This window comes from Hylaeus volcanicus, chromosome 8 (genome assembly GCF_026283585.1).
Source record: "Hylaeus volcanicus isolate JK05 chromosome 8, UHH_iyHylVolc1.0_haploid, whole genome shotgun sequence".
Classification (NCBI taxonomy): domain Eukaryota; kingdom Metazoa; phylum Arthropoda; class Insecta; order Hymenoptera; family Colletidae; genus Hylaeus; species Hylaeus volcanicus.
The window spans coordinates 853,740-870,665 of record NC_071983.1 but is presented as its reverse complement, the minus strand read 5'-3'; the positions used below and the strand labels follow the sequence as shown (position 1 = coordinate 870,665).

General features: G+C 42.9%; 2 protein-coding genes across 3 annotated transcripts; one reads left to right on the top strand and one right to left on the bottom strand.

Moving 5' to 3' along the window:
* Positions 1-3,230: 3,230 nt before the first annotated feature.
* Positions 3,231-10,093, top strand: LOC128881423 (transcription factor Sox-8-like). The gene is made up of 4 exons (XM_054132446.1): positions 3,231-4,095; positions 8,181-8,358; positions 8,738-8,825; positions 8,890-10,093. The coding sequence occupies exons 1-4, from the start codon at positions 3,981-3,983 to the stop codon at positions 9,490-9,492; spliced, it is 984 nt and encodes a 327-aa protein (XP_053988421.1). The 5' UTR covers positions 3,231-3,980; the 3' UTR covers positions 9,493-10,093.
* A 156-nt stretch (positions 10,094-10,249) lies between these two features.
* Positions 10,250-13,531, bottom strand: LOC128881422 (85/88 kDa calcium-independent phospholipase A2). Of its 2 annotated transcripts, XM_054132444.1 has the most exons (3): positions 13,068-13,531; positions 12,908-12,998; positions 10,250-12,625 (listed from the first exon to the last, which is right to left on the bottom strand). In XM_054132444.1, exons 1-3 carry the CDS (start codon positions 13,289-13,291, stop codon positions 10,553-10,555), a joined length of 2,388 nt encoding a protein of 795 aa, XP_053988419.1. In that variant the 5' UTR covers positions 13,292-13,531; the 3' UTR covers positions 10,250-10,552. The 2 variants fall into 2 exon arrangements, with proteins under 2 accessions (XP_053988419.1, XP_053988420.1); XM_054132445.1 differs by lacking the exon at positions 13,068-13,531 and having other exon boundaries at positions 12,885-12,998.
* Positions 13,532-16,926: the final 3,395 nt, after the last annotated feature.

The window sequence follows — 16,926 nt, the reverse complement described above, 5'->3', positions numbered from 1 at the left end:
ACGTAGGCTCGAGCTTACGCGATGACAACGTGCCGTCTCGATGACAGTGCAGAATGTCCCTCAGCTCGTGTCACCGTTGGGGGTCCAAGAGTTGCGGTGCTCGCCACCCGGGGGGCTACATGTGTCGGGTACCCAGCGTCGGCTCTTCTAGCCCTCTCTTCGAGATCCTTTCAAGTGTCCGACAGAGTACCGACGCAGGACCCCCGGGAATTACTGAAATCATTATTTTATATCCGCCACGCTCGCTATCTCCCCTCGTATCGGTATCTCTGTCCCCCAAACGCGTTGTCACCTCCCCAATTCAGGCTAACGAGTCTGGAATTTCCAAAATTTTAGTCATCTTAAGAGAGCAGCAGCTGTGAACTGTTGTTGTCATGTAAGTTGTTGATCATTTTCTTAAGGTTGCAGTCAGAGGGCTATGACCTATCGATGGAAGGTAGAGTTTCGAGATTTAAAGCTAACTTTCTATCGCGATCACTTCCACTACCCTCGCATTTAAAAAAGCCTCGTTCCACCGACACAGATTTCCATAAACCTTCAGCCTTTCCAAAGCGATAACAGCTAAAATTTCATCGTACGACTCTCTTCTAGAAACTAAAGCAGTAAACTAATCGTGAACGCGTCTCCTTCCCAGAACAGTACCCCCAAATGGATAAGTGTCACGGATCGAAGTCTCCGAAAATGTTCGTTACGCATTAGAGGAATCCTGGCAGGGAGTTGTTTGGTTTCGCGAGAAACGGTCACGGGATAAGGGTGAGTCCTTCTTCAGGGAAAATCACGGCGCACGTTTCCCCGAGAGAGGGGTGTGGGAGGGCTGACGGCCCTGAAACGAATCTCTCCTTCGACGCGTATACCGAGAACGAAGGCAACATATTGGCACCACGTGCGCGATTCGGGATGTTTATCCCAGGAAGAGCAAAATTCCGGCTTGGTGAAATCAATATTATTGTTCGCGGTCGGCTAAATTTGTAATCGCGGCTCGGTTGCAGCCGCGGTAATGGCGCTCGCGTGCACCGCAAAAATCAGCTCGACAATGTGCGCGCGATCGCGCGGAAACGATGCAACCATGTTGTATGCGAAGGTGGGGAGGAAATTGCGCGATCAGCCTCGATATTCGGAGCACCGATTGAAAACCGATTTTAATTCCGATTGACTTGGCGCGAGTCGAAACAGAGCTTCTCAGCCCTCGGACAAAGCCATTTTTTGTTGCGCGCCGGTGGGGGGCATACTTTGTAGCCACCTAATAAAAGCCTATAATGTCTGACAACAACTTATTTCAGGGAATGATAAAGCCAGGCGGCACAAAGAGGTGGTAAATGCCAGCCGAATTGATCCGAGCTTGCTACAGCCCCTGAGGGCTTTAATTCATCGAATACTTAATGTCCACGTTTAATTATAGTTTCTTGCATCGCAAGGACTCATCATTTTTATTATTTCCTAAAAGAAGTCTAAAAGAAAACGATATCGAGAATTCAATACTTTCCCAAGAAAATTCAATGCAATTTCACCTTATCCCTATCCATTCCATTTCCTTCATACCAGAATATCCCTCATCACATGTGGAAAACTCAGAGTCTCCGGCACGCATGCGAAAGTGGTCATCGAGGGTCAAAAACTCAGGACCGCCGCGTGATACGAAACTGGTGGTGAAAAGGATTCGAGCCGAGGGTTTCCGTGCGATAGACTCGTCAACATCGGGATAAAAACGTAGCTATCCGTAATCCGTCCAAGTGTCTCGAGCGTTTCCGAGAGATCCGTAGCGCCCGCGCGAGAGTTAATCCTGTAAAGTGCGAGCGAGATGCTCCCCCTTTGATCTCGCACAAAAGCCGCCACACGGCATTGACCGTGGTTTATATACGCTCATGTATGGGCCACTGTCTTTGCTAGCTCACTCATTCATTAAATTCGTTGTATAATTAGGCTCGACAGAAAGACGGAGACTGTCAACCCGCGGATTCGTGTGCAGCCGCGCGACCAGAGAGAGAAAAGAGACCGCTCAAACTCGCCCCTGGATTTATGCCTCTCGGCAGGTCCTCCTCGTTGGCCTGTTACTCCGATGGGTACTCTTCCCTCGATCTTTGCACTTTTTTCCAAGGGCCGTCTAGGGCCGCCAACCACGGCGAGCATGGAAAAAAGTACACGACGAGTAGTGCACTGCATAGTGTGCACTGCATACCTCCCAGACGTGAACTAACGCTCAACAAACATTCTCCTCTCGTCATTTTAAGTCTACCACTCATCTCAGGCCCCAAATCAAATTTGATTTTATTCTATCTTACAGAAGTTACTTTAGCCTTATTTTCGAAGAGAGTATCCACTTTTTGACTTCCAACAAGTTTGAAAACCGCCTAATCTGCAAAATTGAGTCGCTGCGCAGCGTCACGTGCGCAGGGCCCTACCCCCGACGATCTGTCGCAGCGGAATCGCCTGGGATGATCTAATTATAAAGCGCGCGCGAAGAAGCGGGAATTCAACCGTCACGGTCACCGGGTGTTTCTCGGTTCTTTTAGTTTTTCACGTAACGGCGATTCCTTTGCACGCTGTCGAGCGATAATATAATCTAATCGCATTCACCGAGCGACGACGCTGTTTGCTAGGATCAAATAATCGCACGGAGGGAAGCGAGGGAAGCGATCCGCGAACGAGATAATCTTAATTAATAGATTCCGTAGGCTCGTTTGCGCCGCGAGCTGTACGCCTCTAATGAAACTCTCAAGACACGCCATGGGATGCGAGACGAGCATTCGCGTACCATAAGTGGCAAATTACGTTACTTTTTCTTTGGCTAATTGCTAAGATGATCGGAATTGGTCAGGAATTTTATGTATTACCGAATGCGATTAAATATTGATCGATTAAAAATGAATCCTAAACAACTCGGTAATGTAACAAAGAACATGATATATTGTGAACGTATTACTAACTAATAAAACGAAAGAAATTCTTGGGACAGCCGATTATTTAATACATTTAATAATCATTACGAACGCTGGTGTTAGATTCTAATAATTCTAATAAATTAAATGAAATTAAAACCGCGCGAAGGACATCGAAGGAAGCGATCCGTTCGACGCGGAGACGAGTCGAGAAAAGGAAGAAGATCCTAGGTACTGCCCCCCACCAGAGACAGAGGTGGTCCACGGAACCGCCTCCACGATCTACCATCCCACGTTTGGTGCGTGTGCCAGACGTGTGCTCGACGTTTCTGCCTCTTTCGTGGACCAACCTGTGTGCCTGGTCCCTGAACCTCCACAGCCTCGTCGATCTCGCGTCCGTGTTCCTTCTCTAGTCAGTCAGTCAGTCAGTCAGTCAGTCAGTCATCGGAGTCTCCTTGATCCGCTTGCCACGTTTTCAGCTCCGTTACGGGTGTCTTTTGTTCTCGCGGTCCAATCGAGATCGATCGGTGGCAGATCAGTGCGATAAAATTGTTCGCGAGTACACGTCGAATTCGAACTTAGCTCGATGACCTAACCCATCTATTCCGTCTACGCATCTCAACGGAAACGTGAACGATTAATTAATTAATCTTCCTGGAGGAAGGAACAGTTCCTGGTTCGGTGGTGAGAATTCGTCAACGCGTGGCGAACGATATTTATCGACCTCGATAACTGAAGGATTCGAGGAGAAAGTGACGGAAGTGGATGGACCGTAGATAAAAGTCGTCGTGGAAGGATTAGGGTCCAAGTCATCGATAAGTTACGAGCCACGATAACCCCTGGGATTAATTATCGACCTCCGCTATCCGCTTCGATTCTTTACGATGAGCCTGTTGCGCTTTGCGTGAAGGAGGACGAGTCTACGATAAACAAACGACCGATAAATTTCAGCGTTTCGGCGAAATTCGTTTTCGTTTCGAGAAGGAGGATCGAGATCTTCCCTAGCGGGGATATATCTTCGTGGGCTGACAACGAGGCGTTCGTTTTCTGTGTCGCGAATGTGGAGGACAGATAGATAAGTGATTAACGAGAGTATTCAATGAGATGGAGGCTCACCGCGATAACGGTGTATCGTCAGCGACGGAATCGAAACCTGGACCATCGAGCGGCGAGCAATGCACCAGCTCCTTGGACGACGCTGTCGGCAAGTTGCTGCAAGGTTCGACTGTTTCATTATTTTATCAACGATGGGCTAAATTATTATCTAAGGGCTCGTGTTGACTTTATGTGGCCTGTTCCCTTAATAGAAATAGAACGTTTTTGTTTTTGAACAAGTATATTTCTTAATATTGTATGACGTTGTTAGAAGAAATAGAAATAGGCCTCTTTTCTACAGGTATACTTTTTAACATTTTACTTTGACTATATATTGTATGACGTTATTAAGAGAAATAGAAATAGACATTTTTCAACAGGTATATTCTTTTAATATTTTATTTTTTTCTGCATATTACATGCCAGCGTCTAGTGAATTGTAATAGGTTGTTATCTCGAATTAAGCTTGGTCAATGCTCGATTATTCTGTCTTTGGTCAAATGTTTCTGTATTATACGAAAAGAGGTTTATTTCTTTTAATAATGAGAGCTGCTCCACAGTTTTGAGTGATTTTATAACTTACAAGCCAAAAGATCAATGTAATAAGGAATGCTCATCGTTATATTGTCCGACTGTACATCGTACAAAAAGCAACTGCAGTCAAATCTACATATCCAATCACGTATACCGTCCCCTAAGCGGCGTGGATCGTCGTTTTCGGTAGTTGCGGTCGTCAGGTCGAGCGCATAGGCGGGTGTCTTTATCGGGTCGTTTAGGGAGGATACTTTAATTGGCGCTGAAAGCCGGCTTCGGTGGCTGGCTCCTCAGATTTATCCGAGCGATATCCCAGCCCGGTTGGAGGGAAACACGGCCTGAGCATGATGGAAGAGGCAGAGAGATGGAGGAAGGGAAGGAGTAGCGGAGAACCGCGGAAAGACGATTCCGAGGAAGATTTGAGCGACAGGTGCTGCGAACAGAGCGAAACCGCTGAACGCTTGCCACCGACGCTAATTATGCTAGTACGAAATTAAATCCGAGATGGATCGACTCTCAAGGGGAGAGGGGAGGAAAGCAAGCAGAACATGGCAGAAGGTGGAGCCAAGAGGGCAATGGAAGTTGGCTACGATTTACGAGGACGCGTCCCGTTCGAACTCCTTCCTTTCAATGTGTCGACAGACTGAAATTGTACCTTCGAAATATTTCCAACGCTATAACTCTAGAAAAAGATTCAAGCAAACGTTGGAAATATTAGCAAAAATTGAAAGTATTGGCGGAAGAGGTTTATTTGCTGATTCAATCAAGTTGTCCCATTTAATAATTTTTTTCTTAATGCACTTCAAACTGTTTCGAAGCGAGTCGAATAAAAATTCAAACAAAATTTGTTTACTTTAATTTGAAGTGTACAGTCCTATTAGTTCTATCATTCTACCGAGAGATCGCATCTTGGTTATAAATGGTATGCAAAATTGAAAGAATAATCTTTGAGAGGAAAACACATATTGTGAGTACGGAGGTGTTAATTTATGAACAATTGGGTTCCACTTATTGTCACTTAGAGCAAACACGTTGCTGATTTTGAGTAGAAATCAAGTTTACTCTTTCGTATTCTTCTCGCGCACAATACACGTCGCGTATCAAACATAATAGTATTGCGCAACAACAAGGCATAGTCAGATGCTGCTATTATAAACGTAACACAAACCCCATTGCACAAACAATTGGATGTAATACAAAAACAAAGGAAACAGTTAACTGGTCCACCTGTCTGGCAAACTCGAGCTACTTCTCAAAGATCATAATTTTGACGGAAGATTGGATCGCAATATTTTGACACCCAATCGTGCGCGAGACTAAATAGGCGATAGAGATCGATAGATCTCGTGGCACGTGGCAGGCCAATCTCGTTATTCCTCGACGAGAGGAGGTGTCGATGCATTTAAGGCTGTCTCCTTCTCGTTAACGAAACTACCGGCGTTAACGAGCGATGTTGCAAAGGAGTTAATGTAGCCAGAGTCGACGACAGGTCGCCATTGATGACCGGAATGGCAAGACACACCGGTTCATTCAACGGGCTACAACCCCTTATTGTCAACCGTGTACCCGATCTTCCCTAAGAAACCATTCATGCTTCAGGAAAGAATGAAAGTTCTCGGTCAAGACGTTTCCATCTCGGACGATTAATCAATTGCCCGTTACCGTGTATCTTGATTCGCTTGGAGCACGTGGCGACGGTTGGCACGAGTGTCGCTAAGATTTCAGTTGACTTGTTAGAATACGAGAGAGAGCTACAATTTTTAACGTACGGCTTTTCATCATTCTTTCCGTGGATTCAATGGTACTCTGTTGGGAACCCAGTGGTACCTCTTTAAACAATGAATATTTCTAACAGACCTTTTCTCAAATTCCTCTATCCCTTTCAATCGCAAAATACTATTACCAACATCCACAATCCTTCCGTGCCTTTGATTAGTGCCAGAAAAGATTACCACCAAGAACATCTCGCGTTCCGTCGTGGGAAACGAGCTCGACGACGAGCAATAAACCCGCGTCTCCTTAAAACGAATCCAGCGTGCAACGCGCATAAATCTATTTTACGTTCAACAGTCCCAAAACTGCCTCTCCGAAAATGGAAAAAAAAGAGGAAGAAATCGTTGGAGGGATCGCCTGGAAATTATGCGTACGTTTCTGTTTCTAATTGCCGCATCGGTGATCGTTAAACAAAAAAAAAAAGGAAGCAAGGAAGGTTGCACGTGGCGAAGTGTCACCAGGAGCGTGCGAGCCCTGGAGACTGTGGATTCGGTCCCTAATTACCATAGGGACACGGTTCACCGACGCGGCATCTCTGTCGGCTCCTTTAACGGCCGCTGGAGGTCCTCGCCGATATCAACAAGAATATTTTCCGTGGAAACGCGGAAGGGCTCGCACCCTAGACAGCGCCAGGAATAGAAAAAGTTTCGCGCGAAAAATATAAATGGCCTGGAAGCGTATGGCTTTCGCCCCTAATCGCACATGCTTGCCTTCTAAACTACTCCTACGTGTACGTATGCATAATTAGTAAGTGTGGGGAACGCGTTTGGTGCCGCATAGTAGATGGCACCACTTTACAAACGGCGAATATTAATACAATTTTACCTCATTACAATTAGAAAGATTATAGTCTGAAAATAGACTACATTCTAGTCTTCTATTCTCGCACACATGATTACTACTTTTTAAAATCACCAATAATTCAACAATATAAATGTTCAATGTTCCCAAAGCCTGACAAATGAACGTCTTTAGACACTTGATGTTCCTGGACAAAGTACTCACTCGGCACCTCGGCAGTAGAAAGTTCATGACTCGAATCTTTCATCGTGATCTGCCATTGCCCCGAAAGGTTTTAAACGCTTCATGAAACATCACTTTTACGTCGTCAGATGTGATCAGCAATAGCTTTCATGTCTTTCTTCTGCAAACACGTGTAATTTTCATTATCCTGCACCATCAAAACATATAGTATCTATTAATTAATTTAAAATGTATGGGTATACCTTTGGGAACATAAAATAATCGCCTGTAAAACATTTTCTTCTAGATCCTCAATCATCCAATATGGCGTTGCTTAACACATCGTTCGATACTGGTATCCGAAATATTCAAAATAGCTTCTACGTTCCTAGCAGCATTCCTGGAAGAATTTATAACAATTAGAACAAAGTATTGCACGCGATTGATAGATGCATTTACTTATCAGATTCGTGAGATGAACTTTCTTCGAACGGAAATGTCTTGGTGACCCAAATAACCTTTCACGGTGCGGCGGTCGCTCGTTTCGCGAGATAGAGACGAAGCCAGCAATAATAATTAGTCTCTTAATGCGAGCAAACGATCGACCGATAAAGACCACCGTGCTCGGGAACTCTCTTTCATTTGCAACTCGTAAAATCTACGTATCGCGTTTGCGTGGGGAACCGTCGAGGATAAAAAAAAAGAATGAAGGCTGCTCCAAGGGTTGGCTTCCTCCAGCAAAGGATGGAGGTGTCCCTTCATCTCCTATTCCTTTACGATCCAATTCCGCGTGAAGATAGGCTAACGCTACTAAAGTAAATGTTTTTACCAAGCAAAATATCGAAAGAAAACAGCGCTGTTAGTGCAATCAGACTCTTAATGGGTTCTTTCGTTAATTAACCATGCAAGTTTTATATTATAATATGGATAATTTCACAGGATACGATTGGACCTTACTCCCAGTGACTTCACGCGCGGGAGGACGAAGAAGCGCCCACGTGAAGCGCCCCATGAACGCGTTTATGGTTTGGGCTCAGGCAGCGAGGCGCAGGTTGGCCGATCAGTACCCTCAACTGCACAACGCTGAGCTGTCGAAAACACTGGGAAAATTGTGGAGGTACTTTGTCATCTAACGCGGTGATAATAAAAAAAGATACCTGAACAAGTATTTATAATCACCCAAAAAATAGTCTAATATGATGTTCTATAACTTAATTAAAAAATAAAATTCTGAACTATAAAAATCTCGTAAAAAATAATATTCTGAACTTTCGAACGACGCTTTTCTAAGCTATGGTAATTAGAAACCTAGGATTCAATGGTTTTCTAAGTTTTGGTGATTTGAAACCTAGAGTTCCATGCTTTAAAATATTATATTTTACTTACATCGTTATTCAAAAATATAACGTAATTCTGAAAGTCGCGATACTACAATCGTAAACTACTCGTCTAATTTTGAGGCAAAGTGTCAGCTAAAAATTAACGCGCCTCGACAGAATCCTGAGCGACGGTGAGAAGCAACCGTTCATAGAGGAGGCGGAGAGGCTCAGGAACGCTCACAAGAAACAGCATCCGCACTACAAGGTAATCACCTGAAATGTTCCTCAACATTGCAATCAATCGAAGCTTAATTCGACACAAATTCCAGTATCAGCCCCGTCGAAGGAAACCGAAACCGGAGGAGCAGATGGGAATCATGATGCACAGAACGACCTTACCTTCTCCAGGCACCTCTTTGGACTCCACCAGCTCCTCCGACTGCGCGTACCCACGCCTCTACACGGACCCAGGGATCAAACCGTACGACAGGCCGACCTATCACGACACCAAGACCACCTACGACCTGTCCAGATCGTCTTGGCCGAGTGACCCAACCAAGTACCCGATAGATCACGAGAGCAAACCGTACGAACCTAACGCCAAGAGCTACATGGACGCAAAGTGCTACGAGACCGTCAAGTACCACGAAGTAGCCGCGTCCAAGTATCACGAGGCTGTACCAAAGTACTCGGAACTGCAGGCGAAACCCTACGATCTACCCAAGTACCCAGAGACCCTCAAGTACCCTACGGACGTTACGAGCCCGACCAAGTCGTTCGCGTGCGTGCACAGTCAATATTACTCGGCTCCCGAGGGATACACGGTGCACGAGGAGAACGATTATCAAACGCAGGGGGTCTCGACCCACTCCTTTTATCCGTACATATCCGCGTCGGTGACACAGCCTCCATATTACATGGGGCCCCGGTAGATCTCGAATTTGTCTTGTTCGAAAGGTTTTCGGATGTTTTAAGGGTAACCACGCGGTGAAGCAACTGGTAGGGACTATAAGAGCCTATTCTATGGGGTATGCAAGTGTAACGGGCGTTCGATAGTTCCTCAATGAGATTTAACGTGGCACTCAAGACTTTAAGATTATTAGCTGTTACTAAATGCACATCTGAAAAAGAATTTAACAATAAAAATTTATATAATAACAGTGTAAGGTGTATATCAACTATTCATCAAAGGTGGGAAGTGTCCTCGAATTAACGATCGAGAAATATGTTCCTTTTGGCTACAGGTTCCTAAAGTTCCAATCAGCTGATTCACCCATTCACTGTGGTTTTCCTTCGCAAGTGTTTACGCGACTCCTTAAAGTAGGAAATTTCTTGAAACGGTAAACCGACGCCGGATAATCGTAGAATGAGCGTCGAGACTACATAGGATAGGTTCGTTAGGCCGCAGTTACTCTGCAAACGACTTCGCGTCATCTGGCAACCGTTAATGGCAATTAACCGTCAATGGTGATAATCTGGCGTGACAAAATTCATTCGATTATTGAAGCTAAATCCCTGGAATAAAATTCTCCACCAACTGGAAACACTGGCGTCCTCGATCGCCAGTTTGCGCGAAATCGTTTCCACCGTAACCACAACCTTAGTATTGCTTTCTATTTCTCTTCCTTTGCTATTTATTCTTTTGACATGGTTCTTTGCGATTAAATAAACAAATATCACATGCTTGAGTACTTCGATCAACGGTGTGTACTAACTCGGTATAATTTACTACCTATTGCTAACTCACAGCGTTACGTGTTAACATTTCAACTACTCCCACAACCATTGCTAAACAATTTTCTAGCGAATACGATAAGAAGAATAAATCCGAGATTCAATAGTTGCGCAACGCGTGAGACTGAAAGATCAACGATTAATGTAATCAATGTTAAAGCGCGTAGCAATCCATCGAGGAGTGTGTTAACAAAATCAATGCGACGAGATCGTGTCGATTAGATGCAACATACGCACATCAATGTATAATATAATTTTCTAGATGGCGTTGTAAACGTCACGATTCAGCACAGCTGCCAATTCCTGTATTTGGTCTCTGTTCGCGTGCATGAACGCTTTCGCGGACCAGATCATGTTGGCCAGGACCTCGTCGCTCTTCTCGTCCATTGCTATATCCTGCGGTAGCGGGGGATTGAATCTGTAATAGGGCACTCCGATCATGGAGCACCAGTTTCTGGCACGATCGACGACCCTCCCGTCGCTGGCGGTTGCTTGGTCCACCAGCAGTTCAGCGAGAACCGATATTCCCATGGCAAATTTTGCCGTGTCCCATAGGGTCTCGGGCAGGAAGATGTCTATGTCTTTCAACGGGCTGGTGGGTATCAACCCTGTGCCAAGTGAGACCACCATGGACAGAGGAACGATTTTTTCGCGACCAATAGCGTTCAGAGCTAAATTGTACTCGTGGATTTCTGTCATGGCGTCTAAGGTTGGATTGTTCGCTATCAAGCCGCCGTCGAGGAATTTCCCGAAGGCTCTGAAATACGAAGGGGCTGCTCCTGTAGCTCGTGCTGCGTGCCAGATTAATTGTTCGTTTGGCGACGAAGGAGTACCTGACGAGCTACTTTCCTGGATTTGTAGAAGAGTACTCGGTGCATCGTAGTTGCGGAAAAAGTGAAGATCGACGGGCTTCTTGTCAGCCAGGACACCCGTGATCATTATTTTTGGCTTTTTTATATCCGACATGACAGTAGTCGATCCCAGACAGTCCTTCAATACCTTCTCCAATCCCTCGCTATTGTACGGTCTCATCCCAACGAAAGCTTCCTCTTTGATGCGAAAGTAGAGCGCCTGGCATTCTCGCAGAGACTTGCCAGACGCGAGTCCTAGAGCTAGAATCCCACCGGTCGAGGTACCAGCGATCCAATCGAAACAATCTACGATAGGTTTCTTGAGGATCGACTCGATTTCCAGGAGTGTTTGCACGAGGACTAGACCTTTAATTCCGCCTCCGTCGAGACAGAGAAGTCGTCCACCTTTGATCTGTTTGTTTCCTAGCGAAGCCATCTTGTCCATGCCGGAGACGTGAAGCATTTGGTCGAGGACTGTGCGTTGAGCAGCCTGCGGAAGTTGCTGAGGAGCGATACCGATAAAGTTTTCGTTATGTTTGCAACCTAGGCTGCAATATGTCATCTCCGGTGGACAACGCTGAGCACCCACGGCGTCTAGAATGTATAATATCTTCTGGCCTTCGGAGGTCTCCGTGTTCACACGGTGACGTGGCGTTTCTGATTTCCAATTCCTAGCGTCAATGTCCGCACCAAAGCCGATAAGAGATTGAACTATAGGCAGCGTACCTTCGGAGACCGCCAAGTGTAACGGTGTATTGCCATCTTTGTCGACGATATTCACGGAAGCCATATGACTCAAAAGGGCCACCACGCACTGTAATCGTTTCCTCATTGCCATAATATGCAATGCTGTACGTCCGTCAAAGTTCAAAGCGTCTATATCACAGTTAGTTTCGATCAAAGCATTAATCACTTCTCTGCTCAGGGACCAGTGCAGCGGTGTGCCACCGAATTTCATATCCTCTGCGTGAAGAACGTTTGGTTTACTGTGAAGAAGATCTCCGACGTAACCTGGACTAGAAGGCTGACCCTCGGAAGCAGGTATGTTGACATCTGCACCGATCAGAAGAAGCGCTTTGACGCATTCAGGTTTGTTATTTAAACACGCCACATGCATTGGCGTGTGACCATTACTGTTGCGGCTGTTCAAACTGTTCGGTAGGTCACCACCGAGGGCTAGAATTATTTCTTTGGTAGATGTGGCTGCGTAGTGATATACTGTGTTGGCGTTATGATCTAGATGTTCCAGAGAACTCTTAGCCTCTATCAACATCTGCACCATACGTAGATTATTGGTTTGCACTGCGACCTGGAGAGGCGATACTCCTGTTTCTATGTCTCCGCTGTTCAATTGGCTGTTCACCGCGGCATAAGTGAAGGCATTGTAAAGCGCAAAATGAGCCGACAAGTGTGCTAATGTCCAAGTGGGATGATCTACCAGAGTATCGCATAGCTTTTGTATTTTACTCACGTTACACATCTGTAAACAAAAATAGTGATAGTTGATAACAATGAACGTCAGATTCATGTCTTAATGCATTTGCCATCAGATAACCAAAATGATTAACTTTGCACGAAACACTTATATTATATTGCTATAAACAGTAAAAACATGGACGAGCAAAAGTAGTTACATACTTTATTTATGTTTTGAATAAGGAGTAAAAGCTGCAACAGAGTTCGAAGGATTGGATAAAATATAGTTGGCGGCAAATGCATCAAGAAACATCACTAATTACCTTTGAAGATAACGACTAGTTACCTCACGACAAATTTGGACAAGTACTGGAATCTTGTCTTTGTATATAATGAAATGTCTTTCGACTGGCGCCTTATCTTCGGACCGATATAAACTGAAAACATTTTAATAGATATAACAACGTTCCTCGTGATAAAGTAGCAGAATGTATCGAAATGCATACCTGTAGGCCTGATGCAATGTTTCTGTACAAGGTCTGTGAAGAACAATTTCATACTTCTCATTTGGTTTTTCCCCTGGACCATAAAGTACAATGCCATCTTCGCGGCAATGGATGTGTCGATTACTATAATTTTCTGGCTTAACTTCTTGGACTACGTTCAGCCCTACATCCGGAAACACGTAATTTCGAAGAACGTTGCTAGCGATCGAGCCTAACCATGCCATAACGGATAATTTTTAGGTTATCGAAGGGAAACGACGAAATAACAGCTCCGACTGGTTAATGAGGTTTAGCGACTGAACGCGTTGCATAAGTCTGTCTTACTCATTTTTTTTAATAAATAGTTGCTATGACTCATTATTAACGATGAAAAAATCAAATTGAGCGGTGCCGATATAATGACAACCTTACTTACTATTGGAAGCCAAATATAACAAAAGTATACAGAAGCAGTGATGCTGTCAAAATAAGCTAGAGTTCGAAAGTAGTACTAGCAACACCCTCTTACGTTATTTCGTGGAAGTTTTCCTAGTTGTTGCACAGTTGAAATAGTAGGCAGCGTTATCATAACATGGTTAGTTCACAGAATCACTATAATGGTTAACCTAAACGCGATTAATGTATCTGTAACGAGTCGTATGGACTACTATGACGTACGAATATTACCTAAATTTAAAGTTTAAAATAGATTAATGATCTAAGTATTAAAGAATTATTTATTAAACGTGTACTACTGCGTTTTATAAATGAATATATTACCTACACCTGATAGGTCACGTGAATGGTCCGTCTCTAACCCCGCGATATTTAAATTAAACAGAGACGAAATCGCGAACACGAAACAGTGTAAAAAAGGAAATTCTCGACGGATCGTTTAGAAAACTACTTACATAATCTTTTAATACATTTTTGCCGTATACAAATGTAAGCAATTATAGGTGGGAAAAGAAGATACAAATTCTTTCGGTACAGTAATTACTCTGTGTCGAAACCAATAATGATAATAAAATAATTAAACTGGGATTTTTATGTATTCACGGCGTGCATGAATATGGAAAACATGTTAAATGTATCCAGAATATATGCAAAATAAAATATTAGTGTCATATTAATTTCTGAAGTATATCTCACATACACTTTTTATATGTTTTCCGTATGGACGTATGCCATAAATGCATAAAATTCGTCGCCTAACAACAACAACAACAATAATAATAATAATAATTAGATTGCGGATGTTATGTATTCACAGCGTGCACGAATATGGAAAACATATGTTGGGTGTATGCTGTAAGTGCATAAAATTCGTAGTCTAATAATAATAATAATAAAATTAATAATAATAAAATTAATAATAATAATCAGAATAATAATAATAATAATCATAATATACATATATTATTTTTAAGAGTTCGTTCCTCTTTTCTCGCGATTAATGCTGAACTGATAATACTTAGGAACGAGTGTTATCGTTTTTCTTTGCGTATCCTACAGTTGCGTTTCCTTCTTTTTTATTTTTGTATTCTGCTATACCAAGACAAATCGAACGCGGGGGTCGAGGTATTCTGCGCGTAAAGAAAAACCAAGGTAAGAAGTATGTATCAGGATAAATACGTGGCAGGAGGGTAGTGAGGCACACAAATACGTGTCGGCGTAGTGAAAATATGTAATAAACATATTTTATGCAATATATGAAAACTTATAGATTTACACAACACGGCATCGTCGTCACCTGGGACACCACCACCACCCCTACCATTTCCTGGAGCCAGCGTCACCGTCGCATTTCGCTGACGTCTCATTTCGTCATTCTTTTCACGATTTTTCCATTCAACCACTATCGAATAATTCGACCACTGCATCGCAAACGAAATATTGTTGTTAATTTTTCAAGAGATATGCTCTCGTGATCGCAAAAAATCTCGTTCATCGCGCAGATATTGTCGTGATGTAAAAATAAAAGTAAAATTTAAAATTAAAAAAATAAATGAAAAGTTAAATCGACACCATTCAAAATACAAATATATAGATGAAAATTGTCAAATGCCAACGTTTTTTTATTGAGCTGCGCTGTAAAAAATTGGTGGCTATTTTTCTTCCAAAGCGAATATCTTTCTCGACGTGGGTAAGAATAAAGACGCTCGTGTGATTTTCTTTAATCAGAGGGTGCTCGGTGGAGAGCAGGAATTGATTTAGGGGGGTGGTACAAAAATCTTTTCTTTCTCGTGCTTGATTCTGTTTCGCCCTCACACACGCTCACACGCATTCACGACACGCTCACGTTTTTCGTTCGTTACATCTCGTTCATTCTCGTTTTCCCGCGCTTTCTTTCACTCCACTCCCCTCTCACACTCTCTCACCGTTTCACTCGAACAAATTTTCTTGTTATGTGTTACAAATCAGTGCGCTCACCGTTATAATCGATACGATCCAAGAGTTATGTCATATATATATATATGTCTGTATATATATATACAGAACAATCTTAAATTGCATAATCTGGGAAAAATCGCGAGTAAATTCATCTACCGCGGGTAGGATATCAATTTCCTTTTCCCTCCATCGTCCTCTTCTTAATTCTATTGATTTGCTTAATTTCTTTACAAACGAAAGACGCATTCCGCGACGAGCGGTCCTCGATCTGTCTTTACGCTTCATCTATTGCACCTACGTTTCCTGTCGTAACGTCTTTTCTATTATAACAATATATTATTAGATTATTCGAGTGGTTTTTAGGTACGCTGGGCGTATTGCTTCGAATTTTTAAGAAAAGTTTAGCATGTAATAGTCGTGCGCGAAGAGTCTGTCTTTCAAGTTGAGGAAGGTTTCGTATAGGGACAATCTTTTCAAGCACAAACAGTACGTGTGTATATATGTATACCGTCGATGTTTGAGAAATTTGTTCCTAAACGAGTGGGACTCGTCTTGACTTCAGGAGTAAACTTTTAGCATGCGACTACTACAGTTGTAAATTTAGAAGATACGCAGTGTTTAATTAGGTACAGGTGGCCATTCATTTAGGCAGTACAATTCTACAGGGCAAAATATGACAGAAATCAAGAATAATGGAGGCTTTATGTATAAGATATTTCATGGTATTCTTCATATTAACAAATTGTTCAATCGGAATAGAATTGTTGAAAATATTTTTCTCTTAACAACAAAATTTGAAGACACCGTTCTTTGAGTATACTTTTTCCTAATGGTGAGTATTTAAACGTGTTTTTCTTCATTAGTTTACCTTCATAATAAATAGCAAAGTAAAAAGGTCTAATTTCGTCACTTTTAAGTTTTGTCTTATTCTGCCCTATAAAATCACTCCCTAGAAGGATGCTATCTTTACTTCAACACTCTGCACATTAAAAATTAGTTAAACTGCGCGTAATAATATATAACATATTATAATACATATATAATGAATATTTTAATATATACATACTATAATATAACAAATTATAATATATTACAACAGACTGTAATAAATTTAATATTGTATTGCATCACACTGCACGTATGCTAATTCACATTTGTACAAGGTACGACAGAGGTTTCAACGAACAATCTCGCGAGTCGTCGATCGAGGAGCACCCCTGTCGGAATTTCGTCACACAGCCTGGTCTTGACGACTTAATCTCGGTCCTGGCACGAATCTACCTCGAACAACATCCTTTCGAACGTCTCGATCATTTTTCCTCTCTCCCATCTCCCTCCCTCTCTCAATTTAGCCGCGGTAGAATTCAAAAGCGAGAGGCAGCTTCGATAAAAAAAAAAAAAACAAACGGATACATATGTATATATATGCATGTATGTATGTACATATCTTCGATGACAGTTGTGTATGTTTGTGTACATGTGTGTC

Excerpts from the sequence above, each read along its gene's own strand:
- LOC128881423 (XM_054132446.1), top strand. The coding sequence starts at position 3,981 with ATGGAGGCTCACCGCGATAACGGTGTATCGTCAGCGACGGAATCGAAA. Across the intron at positions 4,096-8,180 it reads TGTCGGCAAGTTGCTGCAAG|GATACGATTGGACCTTACTC; the intron begins GTTCGACTGTTT and ends ATAATTTCACAG. Across the intron at positions 8,359-8,737 it reads ACACTGGGAAAATTGTGGAG|AATCCTGAGCGACGGTGAGA; the intron begins GTACTTTGTCAT and ends GCGCCTCGACAG.
- LOC128881422 (XM_054132444.1), bottom strand. The coding sequence starts at position 13,291 with ATGGCATGGTTAGGCTCGATCGCTAGCAACGTTCTTCGAAATTACGTG. Across the intron at positions 12,999-13,067 it reads ACATTGCATCAGGCCTACAG|TTTATATCGGTCCGAAGATA; the intron begins GTATGCATTTCG and ends AAATGTTTTCAG. Across the intron at positions 12,626-12,907 it reads TTGTCCAAATTTGTCGTGAG|ATGTGTAACGTGAGTAAAAT; the intron begins GTAACTAGTCGT and ends TTTTGTTTACAG.